The following is a 23,261-nucleotide window of genomic DNA, read 5'->3' as shown; positions in this document are numbered from 1 at the left end:
AACTTTGCTTCAGAATAAGAACAGAAATTGCATGGCAGCGGCGCAGGTGCAGCAGGAGGCCACATTACCTAAAGTGGTACTTCAGGTTAAGAACAGTTTCAGGTTAAGAACAGACCTCCAGAACGAATTAAGTTCTTAACCTGAGGTACCACTGTAGTAGTAGTAATAATAATAATAATAATAATAATAATAGGAATCTGGCTGAGCCCCATAAGAACAGGTTGCTGGACTAGAGAAGAGTCTGTTCTAATCGATCAGGGCTCTTGTGTTTTTAGGTTTCTTTAATTCCACACAGCTTTGCTTTAAGGAAGTTCACGCAATATGCAGAACACATTTCCCCACCAGCCAGATGTTTTCAGATGGTGGCAACAGTGGAGGTCAATATGGACAGCTCATATTTAAGGCTACTAGAGGCAGAAATGCAAATTAAATGTCAAGTTGGCTTTGTTATGCTTTGAGTTTAACATAGAACAGCACTGAGCTCACCACACACTTGTATTGTGTTTAACTTCTCTAAGCTCACAAGCTAGCAGGCCACTTAATGTTAGAAGAAGGAGAAGCACAGCCACTGACAGGGGCATGAAAGGGGAGAGGCGTAGTGTCAGTGCAGGCAAATAGAACAGTGGCTGATACGTGTTATGCAAATATTTATACATCACAGAAACTATTTGGGAAATATTGTGACTTCCTCATTCTGTTGTATGTTCTGGCCAATTTATGAAGACAATCCTAGGTTTCCACCTCTAATGTCTCCGACAATAAACACAAAGTGTATTATTTATGTAACTAAAAATACAGACTCATAAACACAAGAGAAAGCTATTGTTTTTAAATTAAATCTGAGCCCTAAAGAAGGATTCCACACAGTGTTACTATTTACACTTAACACCCCAAATTACGAGTACCTCCTAGAGTTGATGGCAATTAACTTGATGTCTCCATCTTACCTTCACAGAGAGGAGTCTCGTCAGGTAGATTTCTGTAATAGCTTTGGTTCTCTCCTTCTCTTTCATGCTTCCTCTTTTTGATTTGCCTTCATCAACTTCATCTGCCGGCCGAACTAGATGCCAGATCTTATTTTCCTCTTCCAACAATGCACGCCCTGAAAATAGCAAAAGCGACACATTTCAAAACAATCACATTAAAATTAAATCCACTGGCCGTGCGCCGATTGCCGTGCCATGAATCATGTGCCAGAGGACTGTGACTAATCTGCATATTTAGTTGCCTGTAATTACTATTATTTGCATTTCATAAACATGAAGGTGCCGAACTAACAAAAGTGCTGATGCTTTTCTTCAACGCACTTGCTCAGGTCTTATTTGCCAAAGCGAAGAAGCCGAGTTAACCTTATAAAAAACAATGCTTTAAAACACAAGTGCAGTCTACTAGAGCTCCGGGGCAGAATTGCAACTCCTGTACAGGCTTCTAAATGAGTGGGAGCTTCCTATTTGCAGCAACAATAAGGAATTGTCCATTTATCTAATGGGATTTGGAGTGTGGCACATTCAGCAATATCTATGTACAGTGGTACCTCGGGTTACAGACACTTGAGGTTACAGACGTTTCAGGTTACAGACTCCGCTAACCCAGAAATAGTATCTTGGGTTAAGAACTTTGCTTCAGGATGAGAACAGACTGCACACTTGTGGCAGCGGAAGGCCCCATTAGCTAAAGTGGTACCTCAGGTTAAGAACAGTTTCAGATTAAGAACGGACCTCCAGAACGAATTAAGTTCTTAACCCAAGGTACCACTGTATATGATGTAGAAACTGTCCCTACTTGCTTGTCCCATGTGTGCATCAGAATTCTGCATAACTCTAAATTCTATTTTAGCGTACCAGAACTTTCCCCTCCTAGGCATGTTTTCCCTCACTCTCTTTTCCCTACGAGGCATGCTTTCAAATTTTAACCATTTCCAGGGAGGTTGAGATGTTGGCCTGTTGCGGAGAAGCATGGGGAAGGCAGTGCTGTGTGGCATGTGGTGGTAGAGGCAGTCCAACACTCCTGCAGTGACACACCACACTGAGCTGCTCACTGTTGCGATGTATGGAAGCCCCACATGAAGCACTCGGGAGTCAAGCCGCATTTTAAGTAGGGCTTTATTCCAGTTGCAGTCTTGCAACATCATAAAGCAGTCTTCTTAAGTCAACTGTACCTCTTTATACGAGTTGGCTATAGACCAACGAGGCAGCTCCCCACTCTCATGACACTGACTCATCACGTAGGGCTGTGACGCGCGTCCTGGGGGCATGGCGCCTAGCGCAGGCAGGGGGGCAACTGCGATGGTACCCCACCGGGATCACACCGCCGGGGGCGGTGCATTCCTCCCACACTCCTCTTCCTCCACCAGTGGCTGTTCCCCAGACTCAACTCTCAGACCCTGGACTCTTGGTCTGGTGCCCCTGAGAGCCCAGCGCCCAGGTGTCCCATACCCCTAACACCTATGGATAAGACGGCCCTGTACCCACAACACTCCAACGTTAAACGCCAATAACCCATCCAGGCCACCTCACTGACTGGTACTGGATTTACGTGGAGATGAAGATGCCAGCTAGGTTTCCTCTTCAAATCTCCTATCAGACGACATTAGAAAAGCTGCTTTCTCTCAGAATCACAGTACACAACATGGTGATAATACCAATCTTCCTTACAAAGATATAGGCTACCAATGTAATGTACGTGAAGCATTCTGAGCACCCCAAAGCGCTACACAAAATACTTGCTTATTACTGCCAATGTAATAAAGAGCATTGGCAGGAGAAGGAATTCGATGAAAGTCCAGACTAACCAATCTTTATTTGTGAACTGAGATGAAAAAATAAAATAAAAAATCGGGATAAATCAAACTAATTTCTTTCCAAGTCCCACTGAAAAGAAGAGGAATGCCACAGGAGTTGCACATTTGTGAAACTCCCATTCATTCCATCATGTCATTTGGCAATGTGAAATTTTACTGCACTTAATTCTCTAGACTTTATAATCAATTAACACATCACTGTCTAGAAAAAGAAAGAAAGAAAGAAAGAACTATTTCTAAAGGATTTGGACATCATTCCACATTTTTTGGAAAGAGATGTAAACCCATTCTCTTTGTATATTATTAGTGGAAACCAACTTTAAAAAGTCTAGGTTCATATGAAATGACTTCAATAAAAACAGCCAAACCTAAGCATACAAAAGTCCTTTTCAAGTCATTTTTTCTTTGTAAAATTGGCAGAGGTGGGCTCTGTATTCAGGCCTCATAACAGCATGTTGCTTTTTTTTCTGGGGTGGGGGAACATTTCTTCTCTTTTTACGCAACAAAGAACTCCACAAATCATTGTCGGTTCAAACTCTAGCTCTCCACTGGCTCTCTAACATTTTATAGCTTTCCAAATAAACAAGCTGGCATTGGATAATTCTAAGAGACCCAAGCACTAATGAAAAGAAACATTAGCTAGGAATGAAATATTACCTTTCCAGAATTCCCCTGAAAGCTATTTCCTGTGCAAAAAAAGGGCACTGAGTGGTTGGAAGCCTTCATCTTTGAAACTCAATAGATCATTTTTGCTACCTGATACAGCTCTCAGCATACATGTTATCAGAATTTCCTGCTTTTAGTCTATCGCTAAGTAGATCCTGGTTCAAACAGCCTCTTGGTTTCAAGATATATTTTCATCTGTGCATCTATACACAAACCCGAGAAACCTACTTTTTCATTTTCAATTTATTTATGTAACCCACAAAGAATAGAAACTTTTAAAAATTGATTGACAATTTCTTGAAAGCTTTTATCATCAATTTGCATTTAAGCAACCATATTTAGAAAGCAGTAACATAACAAAACAACCAGGTAACTGCTTTCCTCAAAGAACTGAAATGCTATTGACACACCATTTCCAAAGAACCTTTAGTGAGAGTGCCCTGTATCCAACTTGTTCCCTGTCATGGTAGGAGCCAGAGGACAAAAAGCCTCATCATATTGGGTCCCAAATAAGGAATGAATGCTAATATCCAATATTCCGGGCTTTGCCCACACAGAAACCCCCCCACAGATGTTGAAAATGCAGATTTATCTGACCAACAGGCTTAAAACTCAGCCTGCTTCCCATTGACAGACACCAGGACAAGGAACCTACTGGAATGCATCACAAAACACACTGCCTATTTCTGCACAGGTTGTGCATTTAAATTCCATACCATCAGAGGAATCATGTAGTCTCTGGTCTAAAGAATGATGCATGTGTCAAAGGCATGACTTATTACAGCCCAAATCAGGACCGGCCCTATCGTTATGTGGGCATTGAATCTAAGGAGATGCCTTGACTCCAGTTCCACATAAATGTATTTCCTTTACTTTCATAGGTAAAGGGACCCCTGACCATTAGGTCCAGTCGTGGACAACTCTGGGGTTGCGGCACTCATCTCGCTTTTTGGCCGAGGGAGCTGGCATACAGCTTCCGGGTCATGTGGCCAGCATGACTAAGCCGCTTCTGGCGAACCAGAGCAGCGCACGGAAACGCCGTTTACCTTTCTGCCAGAGCGGTACCTATTTATCTACTTGCACTTTGATGTGCTTTTGAACTGCTAGGTTGGCAGGAGCTGGGACCGAGCAATGGGAGCTCACCCCGTCACGGGGATTCGAACCGCCGACCTTCTGATCGGCAAGTCCTAGGCTCTCTGGTTTAACCCACAGCACCACCCGCGTCCCTTTTATTACTTTCATAGGAAGTGCCCTTGGGGAATGCATGTAATTAAAAGCTACACCTACTTCCTGCCCCTCAGCCTAGGTTAGCACAACCTTCACTAGTGTGGGTGTGCTTATAATGTCCATCAACACAGAGCTTAGTATAAGACACATTGCAGTCCCCAGGAATTGACACAGCCCAAGTCTTCATAACGCTGAATATTTCAGTGATATTTTAATAGCTTCAAAAACCAAATGGGCAAAAATAGAGTGCCTGTACATGGACACAAATTTCTAATGCCTAATGAATGCTAGAAGCATCTGATGCTGAGCACGGATGATGCTAAACTGGAAAGACTCTAATTAGTTCCATGAATGAATATCCACTGGAATATCCCTTGAAGAATGTGATATGAAATAGTAATACAGTGGTCCCTCGGGTTAAGAACTTAATTCGTTCTGGAGGTCCATTCTTAACCTGAAATTGTTCTTAACTTGAGGTACCACTTTAGCTAATGGGGCCTCCCACTGCCACAGCGCTGCCGCTGTGCAATTTCTGTTCTCATCCTGAAGCAAAGTTCTTAACCTGAGGTACTATTTCTGGCAAATGTTTTAAAAAAAACCCACAAAGGCAGGACCATTTAACAGCATGCAAATATCTGAATGCTGCAGCCGACGTGTTTAGGAAGCACATGGTAAAAAATGGGCACAACTGGTGGAAAGAGAAAATTTAACTAACTAAAAAAAATCAATATCCTTAGAACTTATGTTAAGTAATAGAATGATCTCTTAACAAGGTACTATTGGCAATCATGAAACCACTCTGCTCCTGCAAAATACAGCTTTAGCAAAATACAGCTTTAGCCACGAGGGCCAAATCAGAACACGGCAACATGAGCATTACCCACTGGTAATATGTTGAGTGCTCTTCTGGAGCCTTAAGAGAAGCAACAGATCATACTCACTTTCCTCTGGCATGTCTTGCTGATGGTCCTCTGGCTGTTGGGAGACCCCCATTTTTGACAAGATGAGAGTAGCACCATCCCGTACCTTTAACAAAATACACAGGGGGGAATTGCTAAGAACATCCAAAGTAAATCTTACTTCTGCAAAACATCTACTTCCTATTCAAGATGTACATACAATGTGTGTGTGGAATCAATTCACTATCCCTCACAAACTCATTCCTTTCCTTACATCATTTCAAATTGTTCGTTAAGATGTCCAAATGGAGCACTTTCAGACAAAAAGATTTATTCCTTCATTTCATAATGGAAGGGGCACTCCAGATATACCTCCATTTGTGTACATGAAGCTGTGCCCATGGGAAAGATGATGTCAGAGAATCAAGTGTTATAATCTAGTGACTATTTTTTTAAAATAATAAGAAAAATCCATCGCGCTACTCAAAATTCAGTCTTTCAGATTCTCTGAACTAAAAGGTAAAGGTAAAGGTATCCCTGCCCGTACGGGCCAGTCTTGACAGACTCTGGGGTTGTGCGCCCATCTCACTTAAGAGGCCAGGGGCCAGCGCTGTCTGGAGACACTTCCGGGTCACGTGGCCAGCGTGACATCGCTGCTCTGGCGAGCCAGAGCCGCACACGGAAACGCCGTTTACCTTCCCGCTGGTAAGCGGTCCCTATTTATCTACTTGCACCCGGAGGTGCTTTCGAACTGCTAGGTTGGCAGGCGCTGGGACCGAGCAGCGGGAGCGCACCCCGCCGCAGGGATTCGAACCGCCAACCTTTCGATCGGCAAGCCCTAGGCGCTGAGGCTTTAACCCACAGCGCCACCTGCGTCTCTGAACTACGGGAAACTGAAACTCACTAAAGAGCAGAGAAGATGCATTGCATTTGTGAAGTATGAAAGTGTTACGGGAAGCGCATCTTGCCTTGGGCATAATTGACAGTCAGTCTTGAGTACTGGCAATATACAAAGCTGACTTTTATCCCGAGCCTTAAAGAATATGCCTTGGTTTCAAAAGAGGCTTCATCTTGTCCTCCTAACTGATGAGGCACTCCATAATCGCCCAGTTGCAGCAAATGCCAACGTATTTTTGGAACCTTTTAGGATTTATAGTCTGGCCTTTACAAAGGCAACAGAAAAGATCTACTCATAGATTTGATAGGAGAAGGAGTACACGTTGTCTCAGCCAGGTTTTTTTTTTTTTAAAAAAAGAAAAGCTGTGTGTTACCAAAAAGCAATCAACAGATACTAACAACTTCCTTACATTATAGTGCATCAGGGTATTGATGCGTTTCCACCTGCCGTCTCTTTGGGACGTTAAATCCAAGTCGGAGAGTATCTGTGCAGTAGAGCCTGGACGCCACTCTGAGGAGCAATTACAAGAAAACAACACCACATTGTATATTGTATCGGTGTGCAACTAAACATAATTCACATCCGAAATGAGTTTTCCATTTAGTAAACCACTGAAGCATTGCAAAGGTTCCCAATATCTGCTCTCTACCCTACCCCCAAATTAGCCCTGCTTTAAAAGAAAAACAAATCGGCTTTGTCTCCTGAACAAAATATGAAAAATGCGAAACTAGTTTGCATGCAGTGATTTACCCCAAAACACATCTCCCAAAAAACAGTGCTGTAAAAATAGTCAAAATCTTCAACAGTGACTCATAATGCAAGTAGGAAAGCGAACAGTTTATTTAAGGGTCCAGCTTTTCAGAATACATGTACAGAATTACTGAGACCAAGGTCCTTTAAGACATTTCTGTTTGTTAGTCATGATGAGTAAGCTTACTTTTGATCACTTAACTGCTTTGAGGTATGGTTGTTGTTTTACAAACAAGCAGTATATAATTTGTAAGAAACAAAGAAACAAACCTGTTAACAGGCCTTTGTTCCGTTGACAACTAAGCCGAATTATAGACTATTACGTTGGATTACTTCTTTGTGAATAGGTCCAAAATATTCTAAACCAAAGGCTTTTCATATAGGTCAATATTTAAAATAATTTATTAACACAAATATAAAAGAACAAGAGTACAAGAACTTGCTAAATCTAGGTCCTTCCTGTTACTATCCCCTTTTGACACCAATGTATTTATTAAATGGCATTAATAAAAGAAGCAGAACCGAAACATACCAAGAACGACATTATCAGGCTTTGGCCAGTGCGAATGAGGCAGATTTCGATAGACTTGGTCAATGATCTTTTCTTTCACTTGCGAAATAGTATCACAGTTGAGCACTTTTACGGGTACGGATTCTGTGCCTTCATCTTGTACAATCACATTCACAGTCTGAAGGATAGGAAATAACATGGTTATACAAATTAGACAAGGGGGGAAAATCAATGCTTGTACTTACTTATTAATTCCAAAAGATCAAAAATTTAGACACCTGTATAAAACCTTGTATGCCCTCATCTCCATAAAAAAGACAAGGAGAGAGAAAAAATAAGTCAATGAGCCATTTTAGTCTCCACACCATTTTCCCTATTCCGAGTATACAGAAAAGAGACTTCAGTGAATGTTCTTCAATACAGTGTATTTCTATACCACTGATACTGGATCTTGGGGACTCCTTAAAAGCAGGTTTCAAACAGATACAAGTTATTAGAACTATCTACCATCTGCAGCTGCTTAAATAATGAATTTCTTAAACAGAAGAAATGCACATTTTTTAAATTTATTGCACTTTCAAAACAAAAGAGAAAGTGCTTGTCAGGATAGTGAAGTTGTTGGAAATATTTTTTTTTCTGGTTCCAGAGACACTCCTCTTCTTATAGGACTACAGAATCTTCAGGCATGTAAAGTAAAGGTAAAGGTAAAGGTACCCCTGCCCGTACGGGCCAGTCTTGCCAGACTCTGGGGTTGGTGCGCCCATCTCACTCAAGAGGCCGGGGGCCAGCGCTGTCCGGAGACACTTCCGGGTCACGTGGCCAGCGTGACATCGCTGCTCTGGCCAGAGCCAGAGCCAGAGCCAGAGCCGCACACGGAAACGCCGTTTACCTTCCCGCTTGTAAGCGGTCCCTATTTATCTACTTGCACCCGGGGGTGCTTTCGAACTGCTAGGTTGGCAGGCGCTGGGACCGAACGACGGGGGCGCACCCCGCCGCAGGGATTCGAACCGCTGACCTTTCGATCGGCAAGCCCTAGGCACTGAGGCTTTTACCCACAGCGCCACCTGCGTCCCTCCTTCAGGCATGTAGCATCTATCAATTTTAAATAATAGGTATTTAAGCCTGTAATTACAGGTGGCACATTTAGTCTACAGAGTCATATATTGGGTGGTTATGTGTTGGCCTTTTGATTATAATTTTTTTAAATCTTACTGCAGCTATAATTGTATTTTGTTTTTATGTGCTATAACCTGCCCTGATACCTCATAGCAAGGGGCAGGCAAGAAAACTGACAAGAAAACTATACTTTTTCTGCTCGCATATGTATCAGTATGAGTTTCATTCCAAATTACGGCTTTGGATTAACCAAGCTACAGTGGTGCCCCGCAAGACGAATGCTTCGCAAGACAAAAAACCCGCTAGACGAAAGGGTTTTCTGTTTTTCGAGGCACTTCGCAAGACGAATTTCCCTATGGGCTTGCTTCGCAAGATGAAAACGTCTTGCGAGTTTTTCCCCTCCCCCCTTTTTCTAAGCCGCTAATAGCCGCTAAGCCGCTAATAGCGCTAATCCGCTAAGCTGCTAATAGGGATGCTTCGCAAGACGAAAAAACTGCTAGACGAAGAGACTCGCGGAACGGATTATTTCCGTCTTGCGAGGCACCACTGTATATTTACTATATTTCCCTATCTCTATACAGTATTTATGGTTGAATGAATTATATGAATGAATGAATTATAGTGCTGGAGGAGACTCTTGAGAGTCCCATGGACTGCAAGAAGATCAAACCTATCCATTCTTAAAGAAATCAGCCCTGAGTGCTCACTGGAAGGACAGATCCTGAAGCTTAGATTCCAATACTTTGGCCACCTCATGAGAAGAGAAGACTCCCTGGGAAAGACCCTGATGTTGGGAAAGACTGAGGGCACAAGGAGAAGGGGACGACAGAGGACGAGATGGTTGGACAGTGTTCTTGAAGCTACCAGCATGAGTTTGGCAAAACTGCGGGAGGCAGTGGAAGACAGAAGTGCCAGGCATGCTCTGGTCCATGGGGTCATGAAGAGTCAGACACGACTAAACGACTAAACAACAACATACAGTATTTAAGGGTTCTGGTTGTGCTGAACTAGCATAGGGAAATGTTCCCAAATACTGACCTTGGATCCACAAGACTGCCACTTATCATATTGGCAAGAAAGGGAGCATTTATACATACCTGATTAAATGGTATGGCAGATTAATGTTGGTAATTAACTTTGCTAGCAATTACTTTTCCTGCTATTAGGGTCCTCTGGTTTTCAGACCGAAAGGACTGGGAAAGCACGCAATTCTAATAACCAATAAAATAGACGTGGCAATATACCAGTATTTATTTTCTGTCTCCTATCCATAGACACAATGCTGAATGGTTATTCAGCACCAGCAGAACAGAACTGGGGTGGTAGAAGAAAAGACTGAGGGATTAGAGTGGGTCATTTAAAAATAAAAGTGAGGGAGGGAGGGAGCGAGAGACAGACCCCAAGAGGGTCTTGATGGGTCCCTAAGTAAACTTTTGGAGTTAGACAGTATTTGGGCCAACCCACGAATATTAGTAACCAATCAAATTGTAAAACAAAAAACCTAGCCTCTTTATTTTTATTCATTTATAGAAGTATTTATATACTACCAATTCATGAAAAATATCAAGGAGGTATACAATCTATTCAATAAAATACTGTTAAAAAATCCAAAATAATCCAAATAATCATTAACATGTCTAATCAAGAAAATGTAAACAGCTTCAAGTGATGCCTGGAAGTCATTTGTGGGTTTTCCTACTAAATCTTGGCTAGAAAAGTATTCTATGGCACAGGATGGTGATATTAAACGCCCAACTTCTAGTTGAGGTCAGCTGGGCTTCTGAAACATGGTGGAGAACTAACAGAGTTTTTTCTGGATGTTCTCAGCAATCAAAGTGGGATATAAGGGCTCAGGGGAGTCCTTAAGGCATTCTGGACCCAAGATGTTCAGGGCTCCGTATATATATTAATACATGAAATATATTTATAACAGCATAAAGAGACTGAGGTATGGGGTGAGTTTTGCTTGCACTCTTCTGTTCACTCAAAACAGCAGTGCTGGTTGTTTTCCCATGCTGTTTTATTTTTCTTTTATTAAAATATATCTCTTCCCTTTCCCCTTGATTTGAACTGTCAAGATTTGAAAAGTTATATACTATGTCTAAAAGTCTTACAAACTCCTTGTTCTTCCCATACTCCCCCCCCAAACATTCTCTTTCCTGAAAAATATATTAAATGTGCTTTCAAACAGCACTTTGTAAGTGTTTTTTATTAAGTTTCTTCTGATGCCACAGTTGTGCCATTGCACAAGTTGCTGTCAAACAAAATGAAATCGTTTCTAGTAATGCCAATAAACACGGGAGAATTTCCCCAGCAGTGTGATTTTTCTAGATGAGGAATATGACAGCACACTTCTGCAAAGCGCAGTCCCATGATCTGTTCGTGTCCACTACGTTTTTAAATCTTTCATAAGCAAGTCAGAGCCGAACGAGATGCGATGTGGCATGTGCCTTTGTATAGAATCACAGAATTGGGATCCCAAGGGTCATCCAACCCAACCCCCTGCAGTGAAGGGATCTCAGCTAAATCAGGCATGGTGGGGGGAAATTTAACCCTTTCCTCCCCTGCTTCAGGCCTAAGGAATTTTAATCCCCCCTCTGAAGCGAATACTTGAATCCAGAGAGAAAATTCTCCATTGCAGCCAATGGGGATTTCTCCCCAAAACCAACTTTTCAAGAGGGATTTTTTAAACAACAAACAAACAAACAAACAAACAAACCTGCATATTTGATGCAGAGATACTTGGCTCTCAGATTCCTCCCAAATGGTGGGTCACATACAAACCTAACCATGCCAGTATGAACAGCACAACTCCCACCATGCCATCTGGCCAAGTGGGCCTTCTGCTCGATGGACAGCAGAGGGAAGGCAGCAAAGGACTTGAGCAGAACATGTTGACTACTGATGGAATGTGGGTTAGAAGAGTCTGGGCGGGAATGCAATTTATAATGGGCGAAGAGAGACTGCAAAGCTAGGACATTATAAAATTCACAGCAGATTAAAGAGCAGCTTAAACACAACTCTCCTGGATCAGATCAATGGGTCCGTTGGTGATCGGTACTCCCCAAAATTTCACAGCTCCGAAATTAAGGTGTCAACCCTTTTGTTCCACCCAGTGCCATACTGTATCTGAACATGCAGATTCAATTCAATCAGGCTATTATGGCTAACAGCCATTGACGGACCTACTATGTTTCATTTATCTAGTCCCCTTTTTAAAAAACTTTCTATGTCATCTGAGTTGTTAATTTGTGTTTATTCGTTTGGAAGAGAGACTTCACATTTGAAAATGCCATTACCTTTTCTTCTTTGGGTTAATCCACTAAAATACCAAAGGCTTCATGTCAAATTATTGTGTTCAAGTCAGGGCAAGAAAATTAATTACTTAATCGTTATTTTTTGGCCCTATGGCACTTCTTCATTATCTACGTTTTACAAAAACAAAACAAAAGCACCCCCCCCCAAAAAAACCCCCCCCCACACCAGCTGGGTAATAGGGAATGATGCATTTCAGAAGGATTCCATTTTACCAATTTCCTGGAAGAAATGTCTATAAACGTTACACACCAGTTGTGAATACTCCACATCGTCTCCCAGCAAACCGGTGTCATTCAGTGTGTATTTGGCCTTCATTTGCACAGCATCCACAGGGCCTTTTTCCACTTGATGTTTGATAGCCTTGAATAACTTATAAAGAGGTTCTCCTGCGTTGTCCTGTAAAAATTGGTGAGGGAAGACAATGTCAATATTAGCTATGTTTTGACAGATAAACAGTGGCAGTGTCTGAGCAAACACAGAACCCTAGCCTGACATTATGAGTACAAACCTTCCATCCTTCCTCTTGCAGACGGGGATTAGCAACTTCTGATCCCGTTTTGCTGCAAACCATAAGCCATATTCATGCAGTTGGAGGCATGTGGGATGAAAGTGAGGAGCTGGCAGATCAGGCATGCAACTCAACTTACATTTATGCATGCCCTGGCTGCTTCCGACCTTCACGGGTTGAGTACGATGGTCTGAAGGCACATTAATCTGAATGCACTTAGAAGCCTCCCCACAATAGGGAACTTTGCATTATCTGGGTTTTGGATCATAGGGAGGCTTCTAAGCCTGTTCCCCTAAACACACTTTGGTTTGTCCTTTAGATTTTTATACTGCAGGAAGGCTGGAAGCAGACCTGTAATGTAGTGGGATGTTGTGGGCAGGGTTTGGTAGCCTGCCACTTCCCGAATTGTAGTTCACATATTGTCAGGGAACTGACATCAGAGCGAGAAGCGGAGGCAGGGCTCCAGAGCGATGCCGGAGAGGGAACCAGTCTGGGGGAAGGAATTCAGTGTGACACCAATAGAGAGGAGCTGGAGGAATCGGTGTCAGGGCTCCAAGACCCTTCAACCGAAACCAGCGGAGAGAGCGCTGGCACGCCCTTGCCATCCCCTTACTTGCGCAGACGCGTTCCGCGCAGGGAACATAGGCGGAGACTTGGGGTCAAGCAGCTTTTATGCTGGAAGAGATTCAAGAAACGCCCACTGGCAGATTCTGCAAGTGATTAACAGGTCACGGAGGGCGAGCTCTAACCCTGAACATGTTAGAGCAAACCACCTAATCGAAGTGGAGGCAGTTTACGCACGAGTAACCACACAATACCATTACAGCAATCTGCCAGTGCCTTGCTGTTACTCGTGAGTAAGCAGTGGAAACATGAGCCAGACAGGAGGCGCCGGGGCAGCGGAGGCAGCTGCGGGGGCGCAGGACCTGGTGAAGAGGAACCAGGAGCTGGAACGGCATGTAGCACTGCTGATGGCGCGGCTGGACGAGAGGCGCACCCAGGACGCGCAGGTGAGACCCACCCCAGTGGCAAAGAAGGTGCCCGGACTGGTACACAAGTTTGGGGGAAAACCCCAAGAATATAATGGATTCCGGACAGAAATAGAGTACGCACTGCAGCTGCAGCATGATGATTTTGCTGACGAGGCGGCGCAAGTGGCTTACATCGTGGGGCATCTTGAGGGCAGCGTGAGGGAATGGGTTAGACCCCTAATGGCCGCGAAACCCCGCCATGAAGGACGTCCGGAAGTTTTTTCAGGCGATGGACGCTATGTATTCCAGCCAATTGGGGGAGAGTGTGACCCAACGGGAGCTGATGAGATGTAAGCAGGGGGACCTTTCCGTTAGAGACTATTGGTCCCGCTTTGCGATGCTAATACACAGGCTCGAATGGGATATGGACAGCCCGCCCATACGAATGCTGTTTGAGGAGGGGTTGTCCCCAGCCGTTAAAGATGAGCTCTCCCGCGCGCCCCGCCCGGAGACTATGGATCAGCTGACAAAATCTGCGCTGGCGATAGGCTCTCGCCAGGAAGCGCGCGCTTTGGAAAGGCGGGAAGGGAGAGGGGAGCGTTGCCCTGACTACCGCATTCCTGAGATGCCAAGGCAGCCTTCCAATGACGTGGTGCCAATGGAAATTGATGGGGCGCGCGCACGCGAGGTGCCAAGCGCCCAACAAATAGTCAAAAGGGAAGCAAAGGCTGGGAGAAACTCCAAGAAATGTTTCCTCTGCCAACGGCCAGGACACTTTGCCAGGGTCTGCCCACAAAGAAAGGCTTGGCAAGGGATGGTGGGGGCCGCTGGAAATGAGGGGGAGGGGGCAGAAGACAAGGTGCAGGAAAACGCCAGCGCTTGACTGCCCACAGGGGGGCGCAGCAGCCAAGCGAGCAACTAATTGAAGTGCCCCAACCGGACCCACCCAAGGTTTCTATAGCGATAGAGGTGACGCTAGAACTCCCAAATGGGCACCCAGTCAAGGTGAAGGCAATGTTGGACTCAGGGAGCTCCTGTAATTTTTTTAGTAAGGAGTTTGCGCTGGAGCACCAGATCCACTTGCTGCCACTGGATTTCCCACTCCAAGTCACCACGATAGATGGCAGAGAGTTGCTAGGGGGAGAGGTGACACATCAAACCCCGCCTATGAGAATGAGTGTGTCCAGGCACACAGAAACCATAGCCTTTCATGTGGCCACACTGGCGGGACCCCCGATAATACTGGGGACGAGCTGGCTAGTGCTACATGATCCAGTGGTGGCGTGGCACCAACGCACGGTCACCTTCGGGTCAGCCCACTGTTTGGAACACTGTCTAGGAGGGGAGAAGCCCAGGGTGAGGTTGGCCAGAGCAGCAGCAACCACGCTGGAGCAGAAAGGGAAGGTGCCGCCACAGTACGCAGACTTACAAGAGGTCTTCAGCGAGAGGGAAGCGGACAGGCTGCCGCCACATAGGCCCTTCGACTGCCAAATCAACCTTCTCCCTGGAGCACAGCTGCCGGTGGGTAAGCTGTATGCCATGTCCGACAGAGAGATGCAGGAGTTGCGAGACTTTATAGACAAGAACTTGAAAAGGGGGTTTATAAGAGAATCTAAGGCAGTGGGGGGCAGCCCTGTGTTTTTTGTGGATAAAAAACACACGGATCAGCTGAGGCTCATCGTGGACTTTCGAAGGTTAAACCTGGTATCAGAACCCGTGACCTTCCCAATGCCCAGAATTGATGATATTCTGACCAGGGTAAGGAAGGGTAAGATTTTTACCAAGCTGGACCTTAGGGGGGCCTACAATCTGATTCGAATGAGAGAGGGGGACGAATGGAAAACCACCATGTTCACCCCCCTGGGGGCCTTTGAATATTTGGTTATGCCATTTGGATTACAGTCAGGCTCTGCCTGTTTTCAAAGCTTCATGCACCATGTGCTGGGTCCCCTGCTGTACAAGAACTGCGTAGCATTTCTGGACGACGTACTGATCTATTCGGACAATGAAAAACAGCATGTCCAGGACGTCAGGGAAGTGCTGAAAAGGCTACGAGAGCACCAACTGTGGGTCAAGCTGGAAAAGTGCCAGTTTCACGCCAAGGAAGTGGAATTTCTGGGATACAGGTTGTCAGACAGAGGTCTAGCCATGGACCCCGGCAAGGTGCAGGCAGTGCTGGAATGGAAGGCTCCCAAAACCCGGAAGGATGTGCAGAGGTTCCTAGGGTTCAGCAACTTCTACCGGAAGTTCATCAAGAACTTCGCCCACTTAACCGCACCCATCACGGATTGTCTCAGTAGCAAAAAGAAGTTCGTCTGGACGGAAGAGGCCCAACGTGCCTTCGAGGGGCTAAAGCAGGCGTTCGCCTCGGAGGAACAGCTCCTGCATGTGGATCTGCAGAAACCGATGAGGCTAGAGACCGACGCGTCGGACAGAGCGATAGGAGCGGTGTTGCTCCAGCCGGGACCGGCCCAAGACACATGGAGGCCGTGCGCCTTCTACTCAAGGAAGCTGAACGAATCGGAACAGAACTACACGGTGTACGATCGTGAACTGTTAGCTATTTATGCCGCGTTTCGCCAGTGGAGACATCTCCTGATAGGGGCTCAGCACAAGATCCAGGTTTGCACTGACCACAAGAACTTGGAATACTGGAGGACAGCGCGAGTGCTCAACCAGCGACAGATTCGGTGGGCACAGGAGTTCTCCAAGTTCTTCTTTGAGATCAAGTACGTGCCAGGGCAAGAGAACGTGAGAGCAGACGCGCTTTCACGGAAACCAGAGTACACGGAAGGAGGAAGACCACCGGACGCTTGACATGTGTTCCCTGAGGAACGATGGGTTTGTGGGGGGGCGTTGGTTGGGAAACGAGAACTAACCGAGTTGATTCGCCAGGATGAATTTGCCCAAACCAGAATCAGGGAACTAAGGGAAAATGGGAGAGACCGGGGGAACTTCGAGGTAAGGGAAGGGTTATTGTATTACAAGGGAGCAATGTATGTGCCCGGGGGGGCCTTACGGGAAAGGGTGCTCCGACAACTTCACGACAACCCCACAGCGGGACACTTTGGGCAACACAAGACCATGTTACTGGTCACTAGGGAGTTTTGGTGGCCGAAGGTGAGGGAAGATGTACGAGAGTATGTACGAGGGTGTGACCGCTGCCAAAGAGCCAAGGGGGAGCGGGCAGCCCCGGCAGGGTTACTAGAACCCTTGCCCACGCCGGGGAGACCCTGGGAGGTGGTATCAATAGATTTCATGACAGATTTGCCCAAATCCAGAGGTAAGACAGCAGTCATGGTAGTAGTAGATCTGCTAACCAAGATGTGCCATTTTATATCATGCTCTCATGCGGTGACAGCCGAGGAAACCGCACAACTGTTTGTTACTCACATCTTCAGGTTGCATGGAGCTCCTTCAAGGGTTATCTCTGATCGAGGGAAACAATTTACCTCGAGGTTCTGGAGGAAGCTTATGAGCTTATTGCAGGTGGAGGTGGGATTCTCGACGGCGAGGCACCCGGAAACTAACGGGCAGGCAGAGAGGGCGAACAGCATATTGCAGCAATATCTCCGCTGTTACGTCAACGAGAGGCAGAACGACTGGGTAGATAAGCTAGCACTGGCCGAGTTTGCGTATAACAATGCGGAGCATGTGTCCACGGGGATGAGCCCATTCTTGGCTAATTATGGGTGTCACCCCAGGGCCTTTCCCGGGAGGGGGGAGGAAGAGTGGAGCGTGCCCGCCGCAGAGCAGTTCGTGGAAGAAATGGAAGCACTGCACCAGCAGCTTAAGATGAATCTGGAAAGGGCCAAGGAAGAGTACAAGAGGCAAGCGGATAAACGTCGCCGGGAAGGGGAGACCATTAGGGTGGGGGACCGGGTGTGGTTATCCACTCAAGGATTGCCCTTCAAGGGTGGGTGTAAGAAACTCCGGCCGAAGCGGCTGGGGCCTTTCGAGGTGATACACCAAGTCAACCCGGTGGCATTCAGGCTCAAGTTGCCAGACAACATGAAAATCCACCCGGTATTTCATAGGTCACTGCTCTCGCCATACCGAGGGGAGCGGAGAGTCCGGGAGGTAGGAGGAGAAGGGCTCAGACACCCACCACTGGAAGAGAAGGAACACCACCAGCAGATAATGGAGATCCTGGATTCGCGGTGGCGGGGACGGCAGGTGGAATATCTAGTAGCGTGGGAGGGGGAACTCGAGTCAGAAAACACGTGGGTTCCAGAAGGGGAAATAGATGGTGGGTATCTAGTGGAAGAGTTCCACAACAGGTATCCGAGGAAGCCCAAACCTCTGGGGAGATTCTGGGAGGAGCAATTTGCCACCACCGATGATGAGGAGGAGGATTTTGTGGGTTTTCCAGAGTCGCCAGAGGAAGGAGGGGAGTCGTCAGGAGAGGAGGAATCAGATTGGGAAGCCCCTCCCGTCAGAAACCGGGGCGGGTGGGAAGCGGGGTTTGAGTCCTCGGACGATGACGACAGCTCCTTTCGAGGGTTCCCTGCATCGTCGGCTGAAGGTGGGGACAAGGTCACGTCACCAGGTCAGGCCGGGGGTGGAGGGGGTACTGGGGGGGAGGTGGATGTCAGGGAACTGACATCAGAGCGAGAAGCGGAGGCAGGGCTCCAGAGCGATGCCGGAGAGGGAACCAGTCTGGGGGAAGGAATTCAGTGTGACACCAATAGAGAGGAGCTGGAGGAATCGGTGTCAGGGCTCCAAGACCCTTCAACCGAAACCAGCGGAGAGAGCGCTGGCACGCCCTTGCCATCCCCTTACTTGCGCAGACGCGTTCCGCGCAGGGAACATAGGCGGAGACTTGGGGTCAAGCAGCTTTTATGCTGGAAGAGATTCAAGAAACGCCCACTGGCAGATTCTGCAAGTGACTAACAGGTCACGGAGGGCGAGCTCTAACCCTGAACATGTTAGAGCAAACCACCTAATCGAAGTGGAGGCAGTTTACGCACGAGTAACCACACAATACCATTACACATATGCTCACGTGGAAGCTATAGTTTTCAGTTTCATCTAAATAAGTAAGCTATGGTTTGCACTTGCCTGAAATCAACTGATGGCCTGTGACACAAACTAGATTTAATGAACACTCACATCAGAATGCTCTCTAAATTGATAGTTACACTCTTTTATATACTAACCTTTTATGCTCTCCCACATCCATTTAATGCTCCTAACCCTTCTTTTAGATTCTTTTAGTTTCTTATAGTCCTTTAGATATACCTTATGTTTTAATACTTTTTAGATTTCCAAAATGTTTTACAGATTCTAAATCAGGTATAGGCAAATTCGGCCCTCCAGATGTTTTGGGACTACAAGTCCCATCATCCCTGACCACTGGTCCTGTTAGCTAGCGATGATGGGATTTGTAGTCCCCAAAACATCTGGAGGGCTGAGTTTGCCTATGCCTGATTTAGAATCTGTAAAACATTTTGGAAATCTAAATGATTGTACCCCACCCTACTTATGCTGGTCTATGACCACAATAAAGATTTGATGATGATGCCTGAAAACAAGAGTTGCAGACCAAACTATGGTTTACTGGAACTCATCCTTCCAGAATGAGTTCCACCACGAGGGAGATGGAAGTACATGAGGCTGAGGCTTATTTGTAACACCAAACTGTAGTTTGGTTATTATGCCAAAACACAGCAAGTGTAAAGTGTGCATGCATTTCAGACTTTACCTTGAGGTACTGATATAAACATATTGACATCCAATTAGAAAGCATCCTCTCCACCACAGTTTCTGATCTGAAACAAATGAACAAATAAATGTTGAACTACATGGCTAGTGCAGCCTGAATTCATGCGTTTGTCAAGAGCTAAAATCCAGATTCTTTCCTATATTCCTTACCCAGCACATACAATCTCATGTAGATTCATTATAGGCATGTTTTGTAATGCGCATTCTCACTTACTTGTGAGCAAACATGCTATAGTACTTAGAATGTTGTATTCTTTCCCCCCTTAACCATTTAAGTGTTAATTTGTAGGTGTTTTCCTGGCGCATCGCAACATCTGTAGATTAAGACATGCAGTCCTCAATGCGAAGTTCTACTTTCTAATATAAGGTTGAAAATAGATGGTGTTGTGCGGATGCCTGATTATCGTCTTCCAAAGCAACTACTCTATTCCGAACTTAAAAATGGAAAGCGTGATGCTGCTGGTCAACAAAAGAGGTTTAAAGATTGTCTCAAGGCAAATCTAAAAAAATGTAGTATAGACACTGACAATTGGGAAACACTGGCCTGTGAGCGCTCTAGTTAGAGAACAGCCTTTACCAAAGGTATCATGGGCTTTGAAGATGCTCAGACTCAGGATGAAAGGGAGAAACGTGCTAAGAGGAAGGCACGCTTGGCAAATCCACACCGTGATCAACTCCCACCCAGGAACCAATGTCCCCACTGTGGAGGGACGTGTGGGTCCAGAATGGGCCTCCACAGTCACTTACGGACTCATAGTTAAAGTCATGTTTATGGAAGACAATCTTACTCGGCTACGAGTGATCGCCAAAGAAGAAGTATTTTGATACCAGTAGCGATAGGGAAGTACCCTAAGAATATCGTTCAATCAGTACTAAATTTATTGCTATAACAAATATGCCACAGAAGAATCTCTAGGGTCTTCACTGTAATGTAGCTATCTGAGAGAAACGTCCAGACAAGGATGCTTTTCCTGCTGGAGAAACCACATCTCACAACTCTGGTTGTTTCTCTATCATATGACAGGAGAACATGCATTACATTCCTCACTGAAAGGATGTTTTATATCCTCTGTTACTACAGGGCAGGATAAAATGTGTATGGTTCTTCTCTTCCCATTGTATTCTCAGAACTGCACAGTAAGGTAGATTAGGCAAAGACATGTAAGGATTGGCCCCAAGGTCACCCAATGAGCTTCATAGCTGAGTAGGGTTTTTGGACCCAGACCTCTCCAGCCCTACTCTTACATTCTCAAACATGTACTAAAGTTCTTAGAATCCCAGTGCACAAATAGTAATAGATGTATTTGAGAAGGGAGGCAACAGGCACAATAAGTTGTGTTCTGTTAAAAATGATGGGAGTTTTATTTCATTTACTTCAATGGAAACTGGGCAACTAAAGAAACCTTCCCTACCTTCTGAGCATGAGTTTGGGATTTTTGGCCACAACGTACTGCTCCATCAGCTCCAAAAACAATGTCCTCATGATGTCCGTATAGTATTCTAGCTTCCCATGCAAAGCCACAGTCAAGAGAGATGCAAAATACACTTTTGCACGGGCAGAGAATTCTCTTTGGTTTTCTAATGTGTGAATGAACTAAACAAACAAAACAGAAAAACATCAGGTATGTGATTCAGAAACTGAATTCCATTCCATTCATTCATTCATTCATTCATTCATTCTGTAACCAATTCCAAAAAGACGAATCACTGGGTCCATATTTATATGCTTCCTCATGTACAGAAACAGAAACAGGGACACACTTCTGGCCATACCCCCCGCCAACATAGTGTCCCTATTGCTGCACCACCCTCAACCTTTGCAGGGTGAACATGGATATATGAAAAGGGAACACTTTGCATGAACAGCTGCTTCCATAGAGGGGCTTCCACTGAACAGGAAATCTACCATATCGGGTTTTCCACTTGTGTGAAGGTTCCCCTCTCAGATTTAACCAATGAAGATTTGAGGCAGCACAGTAGTGAGATGCAAAGAATTAGGATCAGAAGTGTGGCTCTGATCCTGCTGCTACAAGTAAGTAACATAAAAGGTAAAGGTAAAGGTATCCCTGACAGTTAGGTCCAGTCGCAGACGACTCTGGGGTTACGTGCTCATTTTGCTCTACAGGCCGAGGGAGCCGGCGTTTGTCCGCAGACAATTTCCGGCTCATGTGGCCAGCATGACTAAGCCGTGTTGGGCAAACCAAAGCAGCGCATGGAAATGCCGTTTACCTTCCCACCGGAGCAGTACCTATTTATCAACTTGCACTTTGATATGCTTTTGAACTGCTAGGTGGGCAGGAGCAGGGACCAAGCAATGGGAGCTCACCCCGTCATGGGGATTCGAACCGCCGACCTTCTGATCGGCAAGCCCTAGGCTCAGTGGTTTAGACCACAGCGCCACCCGCGTCTCAGTAAGTAACTTACATGTGAGTAAATGTAGGAATAAGGCTTTGGGCAAAATATACCACAACAGTACTAACTAGAGCATGGCATTTTTTTATATTTTTTTTGCCAAATGAAGTGATGCCTTTGTTTAACTACGCCATTCAGCACTGTGTTTGTCATTTGCAATATGATAAACTTCATTGAACAATGAACTATCACACTGCCATTTGGTACATATGTTTGGGACACCATTTGTTAAAGGAAAAAGGCAGAAATGAGGATTTCTAAAGCATTTCTCAGTTAAGTCTCAAAGAGGATACAAATGATCTATATAAGATATACAACCTTTTACTCTTTCTCAGATTGAAATTTTATTTTAAATAACTTTTAGATCTAGGCATTTTAAAACACTGCTTTTATTTATTGTCACACCGAATGGCTAGTGCAGTGATCAAATTGGATATGAATAGTTCATGGAAGGAGCTAATAATATTTCAGCTCAATATCATACAGGGAATGACAGGAGCAGTGTCAAGCTACTTGAGATATTATTTACATTGTTCACACAGCCTTTTGCAAAATATACATGGCAAAAATATGCAGACTAATTTTGTTTGTTGTAAATATATATCAGGCAAAAATGCATTTCAAGGACACAAAAGGACCTTTCACTTTTTACTTACATTAATGAGAAATGATTTACTATTGAGCAGATTGGAGAATTGATTCAGTGCCTGTTCTACGGTTTGCCGTCGAGCTTCAGGAATATCCAGCCTCCCAGTGATCATGACATCTTTTTCTCCGTCTTTGGATGGCAGGAAGAAGACTCTGTCCGTATATGTTTTGTAGTCCAGCACAGGAATTCCTGCTTCGTTAACATCGTTTGTCTGATCTTCCATTTCTATCATCAAATCTACAAGAGGCAACATTTTAACGATTTCAGTGGAAAATAAACTATTGATTCAGCCTTTGCTACTTTGAAGGGGGAAACATCAATATCCTGATTTTTTAACTGAACCTCCCTTTCAACTTTACTTCCATTTCCATTTCGGTCTCATTTAGCAAGATTTGCACCTTACAGTAAAACTTGTTTTCCCAGTGGAAGCTCACTTAACAGAATTTAGTTGCATGAAGAAATAATCTTGACAGGAGTTTCAATTTAGAACACAGTTGTGAGAAAATTACTTTATTTACTGGAGAGTAAATGCATTTTGCATTCTAGTTTGAGATAAAAACTATCTGGAGCCAATGGTCTTGTTAACTGGGACAGCATAAGAATGCTGTATGGTACTTATCCTATGCACATTTCAAAGTATTATATGGATTGCTGTAGCCTTCCATACGAAACCTACTGAGACGAAGAGACTGCCATGTTGTAAGGCCCTTGAACCAAGGTCTCACTCCTATGTTAAACTCTATATCCATTAGAACTCACTGGCCCAATGTTCAGGCTGGACACCGAGGGCCTTCTTGGCAGTGGTGTCCTCC

The 23,261-nt window shown here is 45.0% G+C and overlaps 1 protein-coding gene across 3 annotated transcripts in view; it reads right to left on the bottom strand.

Annotated features, from left to right (window-relative positions):
* The window catches only part of PLXNB2 (plexin B2), a 350,928-nt gene that overhangs the window by 16,398 nt on the left and 311,269 nt on the right, over positions 1-23,261 (bottom strand). For all 3 annotated transcript variants that reach the window (XM_079994025.1, XM_079994023.1, XM_079994024.1), the window contains exons 25-32: positions 22,457-22,686; positions 20,801-20,982; positions 19,369-19,435; positions 12,435-12,581; positions 7,773-7,929; positions 6,900-7,000; positions 5,635-5,719; positions 948-1,102 (exon numbers count right to left, since the gene is read on the bottom strand). In XM_079994025.1, the coding sequence (XP_079850151.1) occupies positions 948-1,102; positions 5,635-5,719; positions 6,900-7,000; positions 7,773-7,929; positions 12,435-12,581; positions 19,369-19,435; positions 20,801-20,982; positions 22,457-22,686 (1,124 nt within the window). The remainder of the gene's footprint in view (positions 1-947; positions 1,103-5,634; positions 5,720-6,899; positions 7,001-7,772; positions 7,930-12,434; positions 12,582-19,368; positions 19,436-20,800; positions 20,983-22,456; positions 22,687-23,261) is intronic.

Source organism: Podarcis cretensis, assembly GCF_951804945.1.
Source record: "Podarcis cretensis genome assembly, chromosome: 10".
Classification (NCBI taxonomy): domain Eukaryota; kingdom Metazoa; phylum Chordata; class Lepidosauria; order Squamata; family Lacertidae; genus Podarcis; species Podarcis cretensis.
The sequence above is the reverse complement of the archived record's forward strand: the minus strand, read 5'-3'. Positions and strand labels throughout refer to the sequence as shown.